We start from the raw sequence: 23357 nt of genomic DNA, 5'->3' as shown, positions 1-23357 counted from the left end.
ATTTTTATCCGTGCAAATGGCCTCTACTTCCTCGTCGTCTGATGCCAAGAGCTTGATGGAAATCAAGCGATTTGACGGTACAGGTTTCAACCTATGGCAGGACAGGATGCAGGGGATTTTGTTCCTCAAGGATTGTGAGGACGTCCTTTTGGCTGTAAAGCCTGAGGATATGTCGGATGAGGATTGGGCCAAGCTCAACAAGAGGACAAAGGCCTATATCAAAATGGCTGTGACCGATGACATTCTGGTGGACATAAAGGGCTTGGACACTGCACATGCAATTTGGCATAAGTTGAAGGCCACTTATGAGAATGCCACCCCTGTAAATCAGGTGCATTTGATGCGCAAACTGGTGAACATGATGCTTGACGAAGCCAAGTCGGCTTCTGAGCACTTAAGTGCTTTCACCAGTGTTATGAGTCAGCTACAGGATACTGGGCTTCAACCTTTTGATGACAAGTTGAAAGCCATATTTTTGTTGATGACTTTGCCAGACTCTTGGGAAACGCTTGTGGTTTCTTTGAGTAATAGCCCCAACCTCACATATGATGGAGTGCGAGGCTCCATCTTAAATGAGAAAATTAGACGCAAGTCTAGTGGTGGGGAAGGTGGCAGTTCTGCTTACAATGCGAGAGGCAAAAGTCAGAAGCAAAATACAGGTACCAAGAGTCAAAACAGGAGCAAAAGCAAGTCTAGGGATAAGGATGTGACTTGTTACCAGTGTGGCCGAAAAGGCCATAAGAAGCTAGATTGCAGGTATTTCAAGAAAGAGCAGGAAAGAAAGAAGGAATCACAGGAGAAGAAGAACACAGAGGATAAGAAAGGGGAAAAATCAACAGGTACCTCCTCCAAGGATTCGGAGACTGTCAATGTATCCTCTAGTGTGGTTATCACAGAGTTATCCGACAGTGATGAGGAGATCTTAATTGCAGCTTCATGCCCCTCAGATTTTGTTGTAGCAAATGCAGAAGACGTGCTTATCTCACGTAGAGATGTCATTGATGCATTGCTAAGTGCAAATGATGGCCTTACACAGCCTCATTTCATGTGACTCCATCTGTGGAGTGTTTTGCTTCTTATCATGCAGGCAAGTAAGGCAAGGTTTACCTTGGGGATAACCATGCTTGTGGCATTGAAGGAATGGGCACTGTGCGCTTGGCATTAAACAATGGCCAAGAGTTTATGCTTAAAGATGTAAGGTATGTACCAGGCATCAAGAAGAGTCTATTGTCTGTTGGCCAGATGGATGCACAAGGTTATACAACCATTTTTGTTGGGGGTTCATGGAAGTTGCTTAAGGGATCAATGCTCATTGTCAAGGGATGCAAGAGTGGTACATTGTACTATTTACATGGCAAAGCTTTGCCTGGCAAGTTTCTTGCAATGGCCGAAGTTGCTTCTCATTTGGAGTTGTGGCACAAAAGACTTGGCCATATGACCCAGAAGGGACTTGATGTGCTCTCCTCTTTGAAGAGGGTTGATGTAAAGGGCACCAAGTTAGATTTTTGTAATGACTGCTTGTATGGTAAACAAAAGAAGTCTTCTTATTATTCTGGTGTCTCGCCGCAAAGCTAATGCTCTTGATTTAATTCACTCCGATGTATGTTCAATGCCTGTTAAGTCTTTTGGTGGTGCATTATACTTTGTTACATTCATTGATGATTGCACTAGGAAAGGCTGGGCATATTTGTTAAAGAATAAGAGTGAGACATTTAATGCATTTAAGAGGTTTCATGCTTTTGTGAGCACGCAAAAGGGTAGTAAGCTTAAATGTCTGAGATCTGACAATGGGGGGAGTACACGTCTGCTGAATTTCAGCGTTATTGCGAAGAATATGGGATTAAAAGAGAGTTGACAGTCCCTTATAATCCATCTTCTAATGGTGTGGCTGAGAGGTATAACTGTACTTTATGTGAGAGAGTGCGTTGCATGTTGTCCACAGCTAATCTCCCTCATGGGTTTTGGGGAGAGGCTTTGAAAACTGCAGTTCATGTATGCAATCGCCCTCCTAACAGTACGCTAAAAAATGACATTCCAGAGGAGGTTTGATCTGGCAAACCTGCCTCTTATGATCATTTGAGAGTGTTTGGCTGCGAAGCTTTTGTCCATGTTCGTAATGACTTGAGGACAAAGCTAGATGCCAAGTCCATCCAAGGACTCTTCCTAGGTTATGGGGAAGAGGGTGAAATGGGCTACAGGATATGGTTGCCTCAGTTTAAGAGGGTTGTACGCAGCCAAGATGTAGTGTTCAATGAGACTAAATTGTTGAAAAATGCTACATCTTCTGAAATTGACAAGAAATCGGTCAAATTTCAGCCTCTCTTGCCACCTATTGATGTTGAAAAAGAGCCTCAGGAGTCAGGATGCATTACCGCAAGCTGAAATTGATAATCAGCCGGTTAACCTTGAGCCAGAAGAAGTAGGACATGATTTAGATGCTCCAAATGAGGATGGACAGCCACCTGTCATGGCTGAAAATGATTTTCAGCAGCATGAGCATGCTGAAAATGAGTTGCCTCCTGATGTAGAACCTGTGCCTGAGAATGTAGATCATTGGGTACGCAGGTCTACTCGTGTCAGAAGGTTGATACAGCGCTTTGACCCCTCTTTGCATCATGTTATGTTGACAGATGAGGGTGAGCCTCTTACATACAAAGAGGCAAAATCATGTGAGTTAAGCAGTAAGTGGGAGCTTGCGATGCAAGAGGAAATCAAATCTTTGCATGCAAAAAATACTTGGGATCTTGTGCCATTGCCTAAAGGAAGAAAGGCTCTTCCTAACAAATGGGTTTACAAGGTCAAATGTGTTGATGGAAAGCCCAAGTTTAAAGCAAGGTTCGTTGCCAAAGGGTATGCACAGAAAGAGGGGATTGACTTTCAAGAGATCTTTTCTCCTGTTGTAAAGCTTACGACATTGCATGTCCTTTTGCTCTCGCTGCAGTGCTTGACTTAGAATTGAATCAAATGGATGTAAAAACAGCTTTTCTTCATGGTGACATTGATGAAGATATCTACATGAAGCAACCTGAGGGTTTTGTAGTTCCTGATAGAAAGGAACTTGTATGCAAACTAAGAAGGGCGCTGTATGGTTTGAGGCAGTCATCACGTCAGTGGTACAAAAAGTTTGATACTTTTATGATGTCTCAAGGCTTTAAACGCAGCAATTCAGACCATTGTTTGTATACAAAGAAGGATAATGATGGAAGTCCTATAATCCTTGTGCTATATGTAGATGATATGTTGATTGCTGGGAAGCATAAGTTTACCATTGATGCTCTTAAACGTCAGCTGAATTCAGCTTTTGCAATGAAGGATTTAAGTGATGCTGAGCACATCTTGGGCATGAGAATCAAGAGAGATAGAAAGCTGAAATTGCTCTTCTTATCTCAAGAAAAGTACATTGCTAAAGTACTTGACAGGTTTAACATGGCTGAAGCTAAGTCACTTGGAGTACCTTTACCTCCACACACAAAACTTAGCAAAGCCGATTGCCCAAAGGATGACGTGGCAGTGAATGCTATGAAGGGAATCCCTTATGCATCAGCTTGTGATTCTCTTATGTATGCTATGGTTGCCACTCGTCCTGACATTGCCCATGCGGTGGGAGTTGTTAGTAGATACATGTCCAATCCCGGCAAAGCACATTGGGAAGCTGTGAAATGCATTCTGAGATACTTGTCGTGTACACAATCTAGGTGTATATGTTATGGCAAAAGTGACCTGAAGTTGCAGGGCTATTGTGATGCAGATATGGCAGGTGACTTGGATACCAGGAAGTCCACTAGTGGCTATATGTTTGCTATTGCTGGTGGTGTTGTCTCTTGGTGTTCACGACTACAGAAAATTGTGGCATTGAGTACTACTGAGGCTGAATATATTTCAGCCACTGAGGCTTCTAAAGAGGCCATATGGTTAGGCAGACCTGTCCAAGAGCTTGGTATGCCTGCTAGTACTCCTGTCTTGGGATGTGATAGCCAGAGTGCTGTCTATTTGGCCAAGAATGCTATGTTTCATGCACGGACAAAGCACATTGATGTGCAATACCACTTCATACGACAGGTATTGGAGGATGGTCTAGTCACCTTGCTAAGATTCACTCACAGGATAACCCTGCAGATGTTCTCACCAAGAGTCTTGCTAAGGCTCAACATGAGCATTGCATACAGCTGGTGGGAGTTGGTTAACTTAAAGGCGTCATTTATGCCTTTAAGTGGGAGGTTGTTGGGTTAAAGGCCTAAATAACCCCTTTTTGTACATTTTTATACTTTGTCCAGGTTCAATATGAACCTGGACACAATTTTTAAAGGTCACTTATAATAAAAAACCCAAAACTCACTTATTGAGTTTTCCCCAAAAACGTGAGCTCTCTCTCTCTCCCTCATCGTTCTGCTAGCGCTTCCTCTCCTGCTGAATATTTGCCCATCGCATATGCTTCTCATATGACTTTGCTTGTGTCAAGAAGTATCGCAAGGTCTGATGATCCGTTTGGACAACGAAATCTGCACCTAGCAGGTAGTGTTTCCAACTTAAGAGCGCATGAATCACGGCCTGCAGTTCTTTTTCATAGACTTGCATAGTCTTTTCTGGCCCTTGCAAGATTCTACTCTCATAGGCTACTACCCTGCCATCTTGCATTAGCACTGCACCAATGCTACTACCACAGGCGTCACACTAGACCACAAATGACTTCCTAAGATCTGGCAACACAATGACTGGATCTGAAGTCATCTTTTCCTTTAAGAGATTAAAAGCTAAAATCTCTTTCTATGTCCATCTAAAGGTGACTACCTTCTTTTGAAGAGCATGTAAAGGTGAAGCAATCTCAGCGAAATTTCGGATAAACCTTCTGTAATAGGAGCATAGTCCCAAGAAGCTTCAGACATCGTGCATCGTCTTCAAATCTGGCCATGACTTGATCGCTTCAACTTTAGCAAGATCCATTCTGACACCATCTTTTGAGACAATGTGTCCGACAAAATGAATCTCTTCCAGAAAAAATTCACTTTTCTTTGCATTGATAAGCAACCTATGGCTGCGTAGCTCTTTGAACACAATGGCCAAGTGATGCCTATGCTCCTCTTCATTCTTTGAGTAGACTATCATGTCGTCAAAGAATCTACCAACAAACTGCTGGTGTGGACGGAAAATTCTGTCCATCATCCTATTGAACGTAGCAGGAGCATTTGTGAGACCAAAGGGCATCACTAAAAATTCGTAAAGGCCAGACGTTGTTCTAAAAGCAGTCTTGTGCACATCCTCTGATCTAATGCGGATCTAATGGTACCCACTCTTTAGATCTATCCTGCTAAACATAGCTGCTCCTTCTAATTTGTCCAGAATATCATCAATTCTAGGTATAGGGAACCTATTCTTGATGGTATTCTTGTTCAGTGCACGGTAGTCGATACACATACGCTATGAGCCATCCTTTTTCTGCACCAACAACACTGGAGAACAGAATGGAGATGAACTGGGCTGAATCAGCCCCTTTTCTAACAGCTCTTGTACTTGGCTCATTATCTCTTTCTGTTGAGCCGCACTAACCCTGTACGGAGGCTTATTTGGTGGGCTACTGCCTGGCACCAAATCTATCGCATGGTCCTCGGGTCTCTCTGGCGGTAATTGAGACGGTAATGAATCGGAAAAACAGTCACTATACTGTTGTAAAAACATTGACCTTTCTTTATCTAACACAGAAAAATTTGATTCATCACAATCTGACACTTCACGTGCAAAAACCAAGTACGCAGAAAGATGCTTTTTCATTACAGAAGTAATAGCAGAAGCTGATACAGTGGGAATAGACTCCCCTTTAAGCTTTACATCCAGAATGTGAGTCTTTCCCCCGCTCTGTACAGTGATCTTTTTGTTGTAGGCATCCATGATTCCCTGTACACGAAACAACCAAGGAATACCTAGCAACACATCACATCTGTCCAGTGGCATGCTGTAAAATTCTTCAACATCTACATAGGACTGGATATGTAGGCGCAACTTTCCGATGATGAGTGTCACAGCCTCTGTATGGCCAGGACATGCCAAACCTGCCTCTGCTGTATACCCCATCTCTTCACGTCTGATTCCCAACTTTGAAGCCAATTCTGGGGAAATGAAGTTGGCTTTGGCACCTGGATCAAAGAAGATAAGCACTCTTTGATCCCTAACCTTTCCCCATGCTCTGCAAAGCTCACTTGCATCTGAATTTGGCTTGTCACCCACCATATCTGGTACTAGACCAGCCATGGGCCTCTTTCCTTTCCTGTCCTCCTTGTCTTCAGAATCGGCTGGCCTTTTCTTTTGAGGACAATTGTAAGCAATGTGGCCAGGCTGCTGACAGATAAAGCATTTGTTCTCTGACCTCAGGACCTTCTTTGGCTCTTCCGACTTGCGAGGAAGACGTCTTTTCCATTTCTTTGCTGGTCCCTTTTTTGATTCAGCCGTAGCTTTGCTTTTCCCTGCGTTGGCTGGCTCCCGAGTCCCTTTAGGAACCTCATTGGGAACGTACTTCTTTGCTGAATTTTTCTTGGCTGATCCTTCCTTGACGCCAGTATTAAATTCACAATCTTCTCCCTTGAGCAAACCATTGCCAGTGTTTGCTACCTCGATGAGCTGCGTCAAAGTAGTGACTTCGGTCTTCGTGCAGCACTTTCTCAATCCTTTGGGTAGGCCACAACAGTATTTTTCAATCTGTTCTGCCAATGGCACAAACCTATAGGAAGTAACTAGAAGTAGAGCTTTCCAAAACTTCTGATTGTAGTCATCCAGATTCTTGCAAGTAGCAGCATTAAGCTGGTGCCATTCTGTCATGACATCTGCTTCAAAGTCATCAGATAACCATGCTGCTGCAAAAATCTGCTTGAAGTAAATCCATGTGGACGGAGCTTGCCCTTGAAGCAATAAAGTTGTCCACCATTGTCCCGCATTCCCTGTCAAGAAAGTGGCTGCCTTACGGACCTTTGAAGCCTCTGTAAAGTTTCCCCCTGCATAGGCCTTGTCAAACTGCTGGAGGAATGAGAGAGCCTTCTTCCTGTCATCAAACCCTGTAAAGGTCATGAATGTCACACCTTTGCCACCTTCTTTGTACGGAGTTGGCCTCTCCAGCGGCGTTAAGTTGTCATATGGAAGTGACTAAAACATGGGAACACTGTTAGGATTCATCTGTGTTCCTTGACCGCTATTAAGTTGACCTGGAAATGCCATATTTGGTTGTTGATTTGTGATTCCAACCATACCAAAATTTGCCTGTGGCATCCCAAATTGGCCCTGAGTGCTTTGAAACCCTGGTTGCATACCCATGACACCATACATGGGGTTAGGCATCATTGTTTGAGCACCCCCGAACACTATTCCTAGCGTGTAAAACTGATTTCCAAGTGCATGACCAGCCATGCTCTGGAATACCGATCCACCTCCAAAATAGCCAGGGTGTACTGAAGGTGGTGAGAAGACTTGTTGCATAGCCTGTGGGTTGCTTCCCTACCCATTAGAACCAACTATAGGCTGCTGAAAAGTGGCTGGCTGAACTGGTACAGCTTGAAAGACTGGCATCTCAGCCACCTGTTCTTGCACCTTAGGCACAGGTTGTGGAGATTGCATATTCTCCGTCAAGTGTACAGATGTTTCCATTGACTCTGCAGTATGAATCACCTGTGCTTGAGCCTTAACAGACTTTTTAATATGATCCAGTGACCCAACCTGCTGAGACGGAAGAGGAGGTTGCAGAAAGGCTAAAGACCTCGGGTTCTGCATTACTTGTGTGAATATAGCCACAGCAGTAGCCAACTGGGTCCTGAATATATCATCATCCGTCTAGGGTGGTCTTGAAGACTCACCCACTTCATGTGTCTGTTGACCCTGCGAAGAGGAAACCTCTTCAGTCACATCATCTGGTCTGTCAGCCATAATTGCAATTCCCTGTGTCTGGTCTATGATCCCCTATGTCTTCAAGCCCAAACTGACCAAGGCTCACTTCTATGGGAAAAAGTGATTTAATCCCGGGGATGGAACCATGAAACCGGCCTGTTTAATCCAAAAAGAGAGTCGCAACATCTCTTTCATGTGTCGGCCGTTCATTGCTTTTCTTGCTTTGTTCTCGCGATCAAATGCTGCTTCTCGTTCTTCACGCTCACGATCTATGGCTACCATTCTTTCTGTGTACTTAAGCTCTATGACTGCCATTCTTCCTTTGTGTTATGCCTTTCTTTCTGCTTCTCTTGCTTCGCGTTTTAACTTCCAGTCCATCATCATCTTGTCAAAAGCCTCCGTAGGAGTTAGTACAATCCGTGACGTAGATGGGAAAGGGAGAGGGTCAGAAAAACCTCCTTGGTGGGGAAATTCTTCTTCGCCGCCTTCTTCATGCTCACCAACTTCATGCAAAGTATCCATTCTGCTTCGGGTAATGACCATACACTGAGATCTTTGGTTCTAAAGTTCACGAGGAACTTGGGTTCTTGTGGGTCTGGGGTTGGGGGTCTTGAGGTTCTTGAGGTTCTTGAGGGGCTTGAGTTCTTGAGGTTCTTGAGTTCTTGCGGTTCTTGAGGTTCTCCTTTAGCTTGCAATTTGTGTTAGAGAAGGATCTTCTCTTCACCCGAGTTCTGCTCTTTTCCACGGGCGCACCCCTTGGCGGCCTTGCGCTCACACCAAGGTTGCTTTTTCCCACCTCACATCGATTGGTCGGCCGCTAAGTGCACGGCCCGCTCTCAATGAGTGAAAAGAGAAACAAGGGGAGGCTAGACAAGCCCTTCTTTCTTGGGATTCCTGTCACTCTTCAAAAACACGATTAGGAATCGACACGCCCATGAGGACTTGGGTTACCTGCGACCGCAACAAGCAAAAAAAAAAATTATGGTTCTTGTGGTTCTTTCCTTGAGTGATACAGAACACTGTCAAAGCTCTGATACCAATGTAAGGTGCAGCGGAAGTGAATGTTGAACTTTGCTCAAGAAGAGTGCTCCGAACTGTGCTCAAGGGTTCCTTTTACTTGCAGAAGGGAGAGCCTTCCGTTCCTTTAGTGAGAGTGCAATGGACACAAACAAAGTGGATGAACATTGTAAATGAAGGTGCTAAGACTGAGAGAGAGAGAGAGAGAGAGAGAGAGAGAGAGAGAGAGAGAGAGAGAGAGAGAAGAATACGACACTAGAATGTTGTCAAACCCTCCTCCCAAGGCCCCACTCTCTATGGCGAGAGAGGTCTACTTATGATTGCACAAATCTCTACAATGCTTGGACTTGCCGACGATGTCGACGACAACGAGGACGACGACGAGACGGCTGAAATCTGTAAATGCTAATGGATGAAATCTGCAAATCTTAATCTGTTGAATTCTGACTCTATGTCGATGATGACGATGCAACGACAACGCGCTGAAAACGCAGATGCTGAAATCTGTGTTTTGCGGGCTTGCAAACTACGCTGAATCTGACCGTGCAGCAAGGATCAGTTGCGGGAAGGTAGATCTGCGAAGTTCGGGTGTTCTACTGCGGTGTCTGACTGCTTAAAACTAAAACCGCTAATGCTTCTTGGTGTTCCGTCGCGGTGAATCTGCAATATGTTGAAGTGTTATGCTGATGCAAAAACGCTAGGGCTGAAAACTGTCGACTGATGCAAATCTGCTAGCGCTAGGGCTGATCTGTAATCTTGTTGCAAAAATGCTAGGTCCTTGCTGTGGTCTTGCTGTCGCCGGTTGATCTTTAATGCAAAAAGGCCAGGGGGCTCTACAATGCCGAAAAACGCTAGGCTTGGTCCTTGGCTGAAAACGCTATGTTTACCGCCGGTGGGGGGTCTTGTTGAGAGGGGGTCTTGTTGAGAAGGTGCCTGTTGAACGCAAAGTTCCTGCTGCCTCTTCTGTCAGAAAGTACTAGCGCTAGGTTTCTTATATAGCTGCTTGCTAAAATTGCCCTACCTAGTTCCCAACAAAAGTCACTTAAAAATAATAAGTGAAAAATGTCAAAAATAGGGAAAATAGGTCTATGCACTATAAAAATGCTCTTGATGGGTTCTGATGGAAATCTGATGATCATGCTTGTGTGCAACCAGAGGATATGCATCTAATCTAAGTGTCTGGACATGCACGGTCTGCGAACACACTCACAAAAGTGTCAGATCACTTCCTAAGCTAGGCTATCTGAACCCCTGTCATGAAGTAGCTTGTCCACGTATACATAGGGTTAGATGTGCACGTGACAACCAAGGTACCATAAATCTGTACAACTTGTAAGTGAATTCTTTTTAAAAATTGGGCCACTCGGCCAGGTTCCATAAATTGGTTACACTTCTACCGGCCCTTTCACCAGGGATTTGGCTTCTTTTTGTCCGGACTTTGTCCATTAGGCCATGCTACGTCATCACCATGTGACATACTCCCCTCTTGAAAGAATTGTAGTTGCCCTCAATTAAGCCTTTAAAACAGACAGAGGACAAAAACCAATTCAGCAGACATTGACTCTAAGTACAATCGTACTGCAACATTTGCACGAAGACAACAGTCACTAAACATTCACATCAATTTCCTCGTCGAGATCTGAGATGAGAATCATGATTATTGTAACTTATTTAGCAATCACATCCAGACCGCGCTCATCTTTTTACGGATGTCTTGATCTACTAAATCTCGTTACGATCATATCCATACCACCCCTCAAGTGAACAAGACAAAATGTTGTAGTCATTTCGTCTTTCAAACATTCACTCAAACAATACACATGTAATAAATTCATTTTAGGATCCCCATTCCAAAGTACTTCTTTACATAGATTCATTCAACAAAATACTATCAGCCCGTTAGTATCCTTGAAATCTCAAAAAGAAATCAGCGACTTTATTCCATCGAGGTAATCTACAAACTTTTGAATAAACCGCCGGTAATACGAGCATAAGCCCAAAAAGCTTAAAACTTCATTACATCCTTCAAAATCTAGTCAATCTCTGATGGTTTCAACATTGGCCACACCCTCTACAGAGCCAATGTGTCCCAAAAAGTGTATCTCTAGCGAGAAAAACTCGCTCTTTTTCCGATTAACCACCCTTCTATGTCGCTGTAGTGCCTGGATTGGCTTGGGTGAAGGCCGTCTCTATCCTAGTAGGCACCAAGAATGTCGGACCGTCTGGCTAGGAGAGAGAGGTCGCACACCTGAAAACACAGGTCTAACTTCTTGAACAAATCAAGATTCACTGGATATTCCAGAAAGAAACCCTATGTCATCAGATTTACGAATTTTCTCTGCACTTACTACCTTTGAACACGGATTTTGCCCCGGGACCAAAAAACAGAAGGTCAGTCGCCCATTGCACACAAAGTACAAATCTGATCAAAATCCTGGATAGTTGACCCTGATATAGTTGCTAAGGACTATACCAGGGAAGAATGGTAAGCTCAGAGTGTGATGTAGCTTCACAGAAAAGGAAAGGAGTTACCCGCTTCCATAAAAGGGGTGTCAATCTTGATGATATCCGACGAGAGAAACTTCGATAAAACTACCGAGAAAGAGAAAAGCCGATAATCTTGGTGGACAAATGCAAGCAAAACTCACATACAGTAAGGACTTAAAGGAAGGAAGAGACGACACGCAGAAGGAATGAGGTAAGGCGCTGTGTGTGTGTGTGTGTGTGTGTGTGTGTGTCTCAGAGAGAGAGAGAGAGAGAGAGAGAGAGAATCCGTGGCAGGATCGATTCTAGAAGAAAAACAAGTGGGGAGAGGGACGCACCTTGGATGCGTCGAGCATGGTGATTGAGAAGGCGTGGTAAGGGGAGAGGTGGGAGGGGGAGCGGAGGAGGGGGAGGGGGAGGTGGGCACGTAGAGATAGGAGGCGGGACAACAGGGGGGCCCAGAGGAGGTCAGAAGTGCAGCAGGCGCGCCAAGCCGAGCAGACTGCGATGCAGGCCGCTAGCGATGGTGCATCGAGGCGCGGAAGGACGTTAGTGAAGAAGAGGTCCAGCCCCAGCACTACCAGCGGGTCGGTTGCCTCTTCCTGCCTCGCTCTTCTCGTCAATGCAGCGCCCCAGCCTACGCCCTCAAAGCTGCTGCACACCATCACTTCTTCAGCGTAGCCAGAACCATGTAGGTACTCTCCTCCTCGAGCTCGATAGTCGTCTTCTTCCTCGTCTCCTCACCAGCTGCCATTCTCGCTCTCTGATTGAGTCTTCTCCGAAATTTATATGCTCACAACGTGGCGCCCTTCTAAGTGCTCAGGCCCCGCGAATCAACTCTTTCTTCGAGCCTGTTCCCACGCCAAGCTTTTACGCCGCCCTTCATCACATGTGCAGCACAGTTACCCTTTTGTGATCCTAGATCATTTGTTGTGAGCATCATTTAGCTCTTTTACAGTTTTATCTTGTGCCAGTTGTACAATTTCCAGTATCTGAATGCGTATCGGTTCTAGTCTCTTGTGTTCATATGTTCGTTTCACTCTTTGTTTGGTTTGTCTGCTATTTGAAGTCTGAACCTGAGATCTAAACATATGATCTCATCTTATTAACTCCACGTCTCTAATTTACAATAGCTATCAGAAGTGACTAACTTATTCCATTTTGGCAATCATGGTGATGCTCTTGATAGGGAACCTATCTCCTCATTGGGGTTTGGAGTTAGCTGAGAACAACCATGCCGCCATGAAGATCATGTAAAGAAAGGAGATCAACCATGGCGTTCATGGAGAAGCAGGATCACGTCTGCACAGTGGGGCTAAGGAGTTGGACCAAGGCTCTGGCAGTGAAACTGACGTTGAAAATGACACGAATGCTCACCTCGACACTAGAGGGATGTTGAGGGACTTGGGGGCTCCCAACATTCAACTCCCATCAAGGAGACGACATTCAGAGAGAGCTAAGAGACGCTAACATTCAAACGACATTCAAGGGTCTTAGAGGACATATAAGGGCAAAGGAAAAGATGAGATAGATGGAAGTGATGAGAGCATACAGAGTCGTAGAGGGGCACACAAGAAATCGGAAAGGAAGCATGAGACAGACACAATCATAGAAATCGATGATCGATACAACGATCAGTGGGATGTAGATATTGACCATTATAACAAGCATCGACCAAACAGCAAAAGTCGAACTCAAAGGAGAAATTCAAACGCATGGACCATGACTCACACCATCAACGAACGAGACACATTGAGCGCTCCATTAATATGAAGATTGCTTTTCCAATATTTCAAGGGTGGTAACAAGGATGATATTGACCTTGACATTTAGGCATTTGAGCAATATGTTGAACTGAAGGACATTGATGAGGGGAGAATATTTCCCACAGACCTTGAAGGGTGCAGCACATGCAAGTGGTATTACCTCTACCCAGCTTGCAAGCTCAGAACATACAGCAAGCTCATCAAAGCATATCATCTGGAATATACCGACAATAGAGGTGATGAAGATGTTCTTGTGTGAGGGAAAAAATTAAGCAGAGAAAGCACTCAATTAGAAGCAATGTTAAGAAAATTAAAGAACTGACTAGATAGCTGAATGAGCCTCCCTTATAGAAAAGAATTTGCACTTGGTTCCTCAGTGGTTTTAAAAGCAAAAATCTTAGGGAACAGGAGGTTTTAGCACCCGCAAAGAAGTTCAGGGACATGGTACAAAGAGCATTGGCTAGAGCAACACGCAAATAAAGAAAGGGGCACAAGGGACGAAGAGACTCCGATGATAGTGAGACATCGATTGAGGAGTCCAAGTCCAACTCTAGCTCTAGTTAGTGTTGGAATTAGGGTTGCAGAGAAACACACACAGCTTGGAGAAGACGAAGGAAGCTCAAGGCACACAATAGAGAGTATGTTACTTAGTGTGCAATGGAAAGATAGATAGCCCTAGAGTGATGGGTGTATATACAATGCACGGGGGAAAAAACCTCCTAAAGAGGGAAAAAATGCCCCGGCGGTCCTAGTGTGTTCACACACATCACTACCACATGTATATGGTAACAAATCCCCCCTGGAGTGATGCGGTGAACGAGAGCTGGCACATGAGTAAAGGGAAGTGCCATGCCCTGAGGACAGGATCAGTCCACAAAGGGGAGTAAGCCCAAAGCTTTGCGGAAAGCTTCAAGCTTCTCACGAGACAATGCCTTTGTGAAAAGATCTGCAAGGTTGTCCTGTGTTGGCACATAAGCCAAGCTGATCTCTCCTGCTGAGAGCCTCTCCCTGACATAGTGGTAATGCACCTCAATGTGCTTTGTGCGAGCATGAAAAACTGGGTTCCTCGCAACTGCCAATGCGCTCTGACTGTCAGTGTAGATAGTGTTGGCAGTGTCCTGTCCAACACCCAAGTCAGCCATAAGGCGTCTGAGCCATACACACTCAACCGTAGCTGTGAAGACTGCCCTGTACTCAGCCTCACAACTCGAAGTGGCCACAGTAGGTTGCTTCTTGCTCAACCATGATATACATGAACTGCCAAGCATGAAACAAAAACCACTTGTGGACACTCGCGTGTCAAAACAACCAGCCCAATCTGAGTCCGAAAAAGCATGTAAGTCTGGCGGCAATGATCCCCCCTTGGGATAAAACAAGCCAAGATGTAAAGTGCCACTAAGGTAGCGGAAAATCCTCTTGACAGCCTGCCAATGCTTAGACCCTGGGCTATGCATAAATCTGCTGACCTGCGAGACTGCAAATTGAATATCTGGCCTCGTGTTGCATACATAAATGAGGCAGCCAACAGCAGTTTGGTAAAGAGTGACATCAGCAGGATCGCCAGCATCATGTAGACTCAACTTCAAACCTGTTTCCATGGGAGTGGCAATAGGTTTGCAATCCTCAAGTCCAAACTTACATAGCAATGTCTCTATGTAACTTTTCTGACACAAGGCAATACCACCATCACACTGCTTAAACTGTATACCCAAGTAATGATGCAACAGCCCCAAATCTTTCATCTTGAAAGTAGCATTCAAATCAGCCTTAAATTCAGCAATATGTCTCTCATTTGGTCCAGTGATCAGCAAATCATCAACATAAAGAACCACAATGAGAAATACATCATCCTCACGCTTTACATACAATGTGCTTTCTGTTGGACTGTTACGAAAGCCTCGTTTAACCAAATGAGTGTCAGCTTTCTCATACCAAGCACGAGGAGATTGCTTCAACCCATACAAAGCCTTCTTACATTTGCACACTTTGTCCTCTTGTCCTTTTATGACAAAACCGCGAGGCTGCGTTACATAAACTTCCTCAAATATGTCACCATTCAAGAAAGCAGTAACAATGTCTGATTGATGTACATCCCAACCAAAATGAGCTGCCAATGCACATAGAAAACGCACAGTAGTCATACGACAAGTGGGAGCAAAAGTCTCTTCATAATCTATGCCTTTTTGTTGTGCATAACCCTTTGCAACAAGTCGAGCCTTATGGCGATCGATCTCACCATCCGGCTTGCGTTTCAACTTGTAAACCCACTTCGTACCAATGGCCTTTTTGCCAGGAGGCAAAGCACATAAAGTCCATGTGTCATTCTCTATAAGTGCATCATATTCTGATTTCATGGCAGCAATCCAATTTTCTGAATTCTGTGCTTCATCAAAAGACAGAGGCTCCTCAACATCATGTAAACTAGACACAGCCAAAGCATAACAATCTGATGCATAAGATGCATGGCGAGAGCCTGAACGAGTACGACTAGATAAAGGTGCATCCAATTTACTGTCACGCAAAGTGTGCACCAGCCATTTTGGCATACCTCTAGCCTGCTCATTTTCAGCCCTTTCCTCATCAAGTACATCATGTACATCTGCATCAGTAATAGGCTGTTCTAAAACATTTTCAGAAACCCCCATAGGCTGTACATTTGCCTCATTGGAACTTACATTCGTATTTCCACCACTGAAAAGAGGCAACAAAGTGTCATAAATGTCCTGTGAGCTTACATTACTGTCTCTAGTACATGACAGCAAGGGTTGAACAGAATCTTCCACAAACACTACATCCCGTGAAACCAAAATACGTTTTGTTTGCGGATGATACAACCTGTAACCTTTGCTTTCAGCACTATAACCAACAAAAATACATTTGACAGCCTTATCATCCAATTTTCTGCGCTGCACTTGTGGCACCAAAGCATATGCCAAACAGCCAAAAACACGCATGTGCTCAATAGAAGGTTTTCTATCATGCCATGCTTCATATGGAGTAATAGACTGCAAAGCTTTCGTAGGGCACCTGTTAAGTACATAAGTGGCACACATGATGGCCTCAAGCCAAAAAGAATGCGGCAAAGCTTGACTTTTGACCATACATCGTGCCATTTCCGTTAGTGACCTGTTTTTCCTCTTAGCAACACCATTTTGCTGAGGTGTATAAGGCACTGTACATTGGTGTTTTATCCCACGACTAGCCAGAAATGCATTAAATTCATGAGACATATACTCCCCCCCTCGATCGGAACGGAGGGTGCCCATAGTACATTTTGAAACATTTTCAGCCATAGCCAAAAATTGTTTGAAGCACATAAAAACTTCGGACTTCGCTTTAAGCGGAAATACCCACGCATGCCTGGAGTAATCATCAATGAAAGTCACGAAGTACAGGTAATTGCCCAAGGACGGAGTTTGCATGGGCCCACAAACGTCACTATGCACAAGCTGCAACCTGCATGTGGCCCTAACTGAACCATCCTTTGGAAACTTAGAACGCTGCATTTTACCCAGAATACAGCCTTCACAAACATGTTTGATAGGTGCTTCAAGAGGCGGCAAAGAAGCAACCATATCAGATTTCTGCAAACGCAGCAAACTGGCAAAATTCAGATGACCAAAACGTGCATGCCAAAGTTTTGCATCTGAAATAGCCCTTGAATCTGCAACAGCATTTGCAAAATTTTGTCCACATACAAAGTGAGCTTATACAGCCCACGGCACAAAAGCCCAGATGCAACAATTTCATCACCAAAACTGAGATCATGAACTGTACATCTGTCATCCACAAATTTGACTACAAGTCCAAGTCTAGCAAGTGCGGATACAGACAATAGATTCTTCTTGATCCCAGGTACATAAAGTGCATCAACAAGTGTGAAGGAACTGCCATTAGCAGCAGTGAGCACAATCTTTCCAACTCCCTGAACTGGATAAGAGGCGTTGTTGGCACAAGTGACTGAATTCCCATGAGGGACAGACTCGAGAGAGGTAAACAATTCACGATGTGAGGTAATGTGCTTTGTAGCACCACTGTCGAAATACCACACATGTGAATCTGCAGCAACTGACAAGCATGCATCATGGACAGCAGGATTGTAAGTGCACTCTGCGCTAAAAGCCCATTCTGCATCAACATCAGCATCACAATCTCCTTTCACAGAAGACTCAACAATGGCTGCATTTGTAGTGGAACCAGCATTTGCAGTGGAACCACCCTCTTTCTTCTTAGCCTCTTTGGCCTTCAACTTAGGACACGACTTGATCAAGTGATCATTGGCTTTACAATAATGGCAACGCATCTTCTTTTTGCCCTTATCACCAGAATTGCCAGACGAAGTGCTGCCAGCAGAAGCATTAGGAACAGAATTTTTGCCACTCGCAGCAGAACCATAAGAAGTGGCTGCATTACTGTTACCACCCTTTCTTTGAGAAGCAATAAAAGCCTGTTCAACTGCACGCTGCCTAGTCCTGTTTTTTCTAGAAAGTGACTCTTGCAACAGCAATGTGCATAATGCATCAAACTTGACAACTTCAGGATTTCCTTGGGTCATCAGTCTCCAAGTACTAGCAAAAGTCTGGTAGGAATCTGGTAAGGCATCAAGAACAGTCTGCACAAGGGAACTGTCAGAAATGACTTCACCTGCAGAAATGAGTTGCTCATTGATATCCTTGACACTAGCAAGGAAAGTGTCCATATCATCTTCCTCATGCATAATCTTCGACTCTAGCTCTTTACGCAGCAAAGCAATTTTAGCCTCATTGCGGCTTGCATAAAGACCTGCTAGAATATCCCAAGCCTGTTTTGCAGATTTTGCTGAACGGATGTGAGGAATAATGGTGCGCTTCACAGACAACGCAATCAATGCATGAGCCTGCGCATCCTTAACATCCCAACGAGCTTGTTCTGCTGTAGGCAAAACAACTCTAACAGCTGCAATCCTTGCAGCAAGACCTGCAACATCCTCAATATCGCCTACATCTTCAGAACCAGGACGTACATCAATGCCCTGCACAATGTTCCAGACACCTTTTGACACAAGAACGTGTTGCATCATATAAGCCCACATAGGGTAGTTGTCCCCATCCAACCTGTCCTCAGCAGCAAACATCTTGAACACATCTGTGTTGTTGTTGTCAGCCATGGTAAATGCTGCACCTGATGTGAAAACTGCCCGAAAATAGGAGAAATGGAGCGGGAACAACTTGTGCTATATAGCACAAACCGTAGAAGACTATAAGGCACCTGTTATGCAGAAAACGGCACTGACAGAAAATCTGCACAAAATGACGAAATAGCCTGTGCAGTACTGCCCGTAGTGGAAACGGAGGCCGAAATGAGCCCAAATCAAAATTCTGAGCAGACCGAGCTCTTCGAGCTCACCCAAAATATTTGTCGACCTGCGAACGCTTGCCAAAGCTCACTGAAATCGGAGAAAGTGAGCAGGCGTGTGCTGGAGCAGCTGGCGACTAAGCCCGGGAGGACGTGACCTCCTCTGATACCAATTGTTGGAATTAGGGTTGCAGAGAAACACACACAGCTTGGAGAAGACGAAGGAAGCTCAAGGCACACAATAGAGAGTATGTTACTTAGTGTGCAATGGAAAGATAGATAGCCCTAGAGTGATGGGCGTATATACAATGCACGGGGGAAAAAACCTCCTAAAGAGGGAAAAAATGCCCCGGCGGTCCTAGTGTGTTCACACACATCACTACCACATGTATATGGTAACAGTTAGTCTAACAGTGAGTCAGATGATCAAGTCAAAGGCAAGAAGAAAGGATCCTAGACAAAGGAGTTTGAAGCTATGTCTAAACTGATTGTGGAGATGTCAAAGATCGGACCTTCAGTGGCAAGGTAGAGACCTGGTGCTCGAAGTGCAAACCAAAAGATCACAGGTCTAGTGAGTGCTCGCAATGTACATAGTGTAAGGAATTTGGCCACGTCTGGAATAATTGCAAAATCAAGATACATCATTTTAAGAAGGGAAAATATGTGTCAATGGTTACATTAACAAACTCAAAGGTGCCTAAGATAGATGAGCATATGGTAGTAGAGAAAATGAGGCCAATACTAGTACTGGGCTTGGAAGAGGGAGATATCAAGGCACCAATGACCGAGGGTGAGGTAGAGTTGACTTCAGACGTAGGAATTTCGGCTACTACACTTACAGGAAGTATGGACACTTCGCGGCCCAGTGTCCATATAGTGTGAACCCAAAAGGATCTAAAGCAAAGCCAGCTGAATCCGTTCCAGTGAGAGTAATTACCAGAAGTGTTGGATTACCAAAAGCGTTGGCATGGTGATCGAGGATCTACCATCAGCCACCAGACGCAGGAGGCTAGCTGAGTGGCACTGAGAGGACAGTCGATTGGAAGAAAGGTTTTCCATTTCAAATAGAAACTCTAGCAATGAGCAAGATTAGATTTATGTCAAGGTCTACGAGTGCATTTAGAAGTTAACTGTTGGGCTAGACGATATCAAGCTTGACCCTACTAGAGGTTGCAAAATTTATCAAAAAAAAGAGGAAGCAAGCAGCTGAAGCAATGACCAATGGACGTGTCTACCATCAAAGATGATGAAGTGCCACATCTTGGTTGATTATAAGATCAAGAAGCAATGGGATCCTTTATCAGGTGTAATACTCGATGGTAGGGTAGGAGTGAATATCTTGGAAGAGCATGTTAGACAAAAAGTTGTTATTCACAAAATGAAACCAACACCATTCAGGATTAAGAATGGCTGACCAATAAGTTGTCCAGGCCACTAGGTTGGTGGAAAATTTGCAAATCAGAGGGGGAAGGTAAATTTGAAAACCAATATCTGGTGTTGGATGTGTAAAGGTGCATATAGTATGCTATTGGGTAGACCATGGCTTAGAAGTGTGGGAGCCATTCACGACTATGCAAGTCATATGTTGACCATTCAAGGGCCCAATTAGCATATCCAGGTAAAGACCAACAACACTAGGAGCTGAAAGAAAGTTAAGAGACCAGAGGAGCTCCGCAAGAAGTATGAGACAAAGAAGATCAAGCGTATGCTTGGATCTATAAACATATTTTCCATAGCAAAGATTAAATTTTGAATGCAATACTGATGGATAGGGATCGAGCTAAGAGGCAAGGCAACAATATCTAGACAATTTTAGTAGGTCCAATCCAGGAGAGAGGTTAGTATCTCTCGATGCATGGCAGAACACCAGCTCAAGCGGTACAGGACACGGAGGATTCCACATCAAAAGCAGGTCAAGGGAAGACCAATGCACAAAATCTTGATCAAAACACTAAATGTATAGAGATGAAAGTAGGCAAAGCTGATTTAGGTAGCCCATTCAATGAATACATAGCACGAATTTGGACTAATAAGGAGGTTGAGACACTAGAAAAAAGGAAAGGAGGTGGATTGAATTTGTTATTTCTAGATGACCAAGAAATAGAAGAATGGAATTTCGGTTCAAAGGAGAATCCCAGAATGGTCAAAATCAATATGCATATGAAATCGGACATCTAGGAAAAGGCCAAGCAACTGTTTTAGAAATACAAAGATGTGTTTGCTTGGGGACACTTAGATTTGAAGGGCCTTGATCCACAGGTCTGTCACCACAGGATACCACCGAAGCCATATGCGAGACCTGTTAGGCTCCAATGATATAGAATGAATCCTAACTATGCCAAGAAGGTCAAGGAGGAGATTTACAACCTACTGAAGGCAAGATTCATAACATAGGTAGCGAGCAGTGACTAATTATTCCCAATAGTAGTTGCGCCAAAGAAGTATGGAAAGTTGAGGGTGTGTGTCAACTATCGGAAGTTGAATGTCCAGACACTCAAGAGCCCATTCCCACTCCCATTCATGGATATGATGTTGAATGAAATAGTGGGCCACAAAATGTATAGCTTCATGGATGGCCACAGTGGCTATAATCAACTACGAATCGCACTAGAAGACAGGGCAAAGACAACCTTCACCATTGAATTGGGAGCATTCATGTACCTAGTCATACCATTTGGACTGTGTAATGCTCCAACTACCTTTCAACACTGTATGATGGAGATATTCAGTGAGTTTTTACACAAACTTTTGGCTATCTTTGTGGACGACTTTACAGTCTTTTCAATAGATTTTATGCATCTCCTATTTCTAGAAATCATGTTTGAGAGATGTAGGGAAAAGCAAATTTGTATGAGCCCCTTTAAGTCAGTCTTTATGGCCTAGAAGGGTTAAATTCTACGTCATAACGTCTTTAGAAATGACATTGAAATAGTCAAAAACAAAACTCAGTGTGTGCAGCAACGAACATGTCCAAGCGGATTTGTTCAACGAATGTGTCTGAACTCAGCTCATTCCTGGGGTAGATAAATTTCTATCGCAGATTCATTCATATGTTTGCAAGGCTCTTCCATTGTAGAGTGAAGTCATTTGGAACCTGGACTATAAGGCAAGTTTCAGTGCTTGAAAGAGGCGATCAGTAGTCAGCCAATCCTTCATCAACCAGACTGGGAGGTGATTTTTCATGTACATGTGGATGCATTTGTAATGGCTATAGGAGCAATATTGGCCCAGCCTGATGGGAAGACAAACTACCCAGTCTACGTGGCCAGTCTGTCGTAGGTTCAACGCAGCTAAACAGGAGCACTTGGAATGGTTTTCAGTGCATCAAAATTTGGATACTACTTGCTAATGGATGCTGAGTTGTTCCCGAACATGGCATTGGATGGGCCAGATCCAGAGTGGTAGGATGTATACAATTTTCTTCGGCTTGGGGGATTTATGGAGGAAACGATGACACCCATACCATTCAGAAGCCAACCATGGAAGAAGGCTCTAGATAAGAGGAAACAATGACACCCAGAGAGCATGTTCGGAAAGCCCAAGAACCAGGGTGTTACACAATTGAAGTTTCAGAGAAGTTTGAGATCGTTTGCAGAAGAGTGAGTTGGAAGGAAAGTGGGTGGATTCAAAAAACCATACCCGTGGATATTAGTCATTGTCAGAAGCATATTTGGAATTTTGAAATACGCCAAAATTCAAAGAAAGGGGAAGAGGAATGTAGACGATGGGAACAAGCCTTATTTGGCCACCAGTACAGTCATTAAGATTTGGCAACTACCATTAATTATTGGATAGATTTACTACCATAGTTGTACATTGTACAATGAGCCAAAGCCCAGCCCAGGTACTTATAAACAAGACCCATTACTTCATTTTGTGGGCTAGTCATTCTGGAGTCTAAAGTTACCCTTTTGTAATTGCTGAACATTTGCTCTGAGCATCATTTAGCTCTTTCGTAGCTTTATTTGGTACCAGTTGTATAATTTCCAATATCTGAATACATATCACTTCTAGTCTGTTGTCTTCACATTTCCATTTCAATCTTTGTCTGGTTTCTATGCTATCTAAAAGTTTGAACCTGAGATCTAAACATCTGATTTGATCTGATTAACTCCAAGTGTAGTTGTCAAAAGGGACCAACTCATTCCGAAAAGTAATTAAACTACTTGACAAAGGTTTATTCAACCTTTTATTCTCCCTTTTGGGGCATCCATCTTTTAAAAAACAAAAATAAAAAACTTATTAAATGTACATAAATATCGTGCTGCAAACTAAGTGACTTTCACCTCAAAAATGTGCATAGAATACCTTGCTTTGAACAAGATGAGTATTAAGAATAGGTATCCCATTCCTTATTTATATTATTTCTTTGAAAACTAGAACCACTACTTTTAATAATACAAATGCACTTGCTACTTTAGTCATACGATCAATAGAATCTTCATTAATCATTAATCATTGATCATCAAGATTGTGAGCTTATCTTCTTTGATGGTATTGATATTTTTAGTAAATCGCATAAAGAAACAAAAAAGCATTTGCATTTTATTGAGAATCATTGCTATGCAATTCCTAAGAAAATTTATTTGTACCAGAATGAAATTGATTACTTTGGTCAAATAGTCTTAATTGATGGCATAAAGGTTGATATTTAAGAGTTTGTTTCCATTAGGGATTAGGCAACTCCTGAAAATATCCACAAGTTTGATCTTTCTTATGTTATGATGGTTTCTATTGCAAACTTGTAAGAATTTTTCGCTCAGCACTTCCTCTTGCAACCACTTGTTGAAAATCAAAAGTAATGGGTAAAAACCAACAAGAAGCTTTGGCAAACCAGCACATATGTATCAGTCTTCTAATTACTAGACCTTTCTAGAACTTACTTTGTAGTGT

General features: G+C 43.5%; 1 protein-coding gene across 1 annotated transcript in view; it reads right to left on the bottom strand.

Moving 5' to 3' along the window:
- Positions 1 to 12138, bottom strand: part of LOC147466092 (uncharacterized) — a 38357-nt gene extending 26219 nt beyond the window's left edge. Inside the window, exon 1 of the mRNA XM_086523802.1 lies at positions 11703 to 12138. Within this exon, the coding sequence (XP_086379928.1) occupies positions 11703 to 12029 (327 nt within the window). The 5' untranslated portion in view covers positions 12030 to 12138. The remainder of the gene's footprint in view (positions 1 to 11702) is intronic.
- Positions 12139 to 23357: the final 11219 nt, after the last annotated feature.

Source organism: Adiantum capillus-veneris, chromosome 1 (assembly GCF_014529385.1).
Source record: "Adiantum capillus-veneris isolate H3 chromosome 1, ASM1452938v2, whole genome shotgun sequence".
Lineage (NCBI taxonomy): Eukaryota > Viridiplantae > Streptophyta > Polypodiopsida > Polypodiales > Pteridaceae > Adiantum > Adiantum capillus-veneris.
The sequence above is the reverse complement of the archived record's forward strand: the minus strand, read 5'-3'. Positions and strand labels throughout refer to the sequence as shown.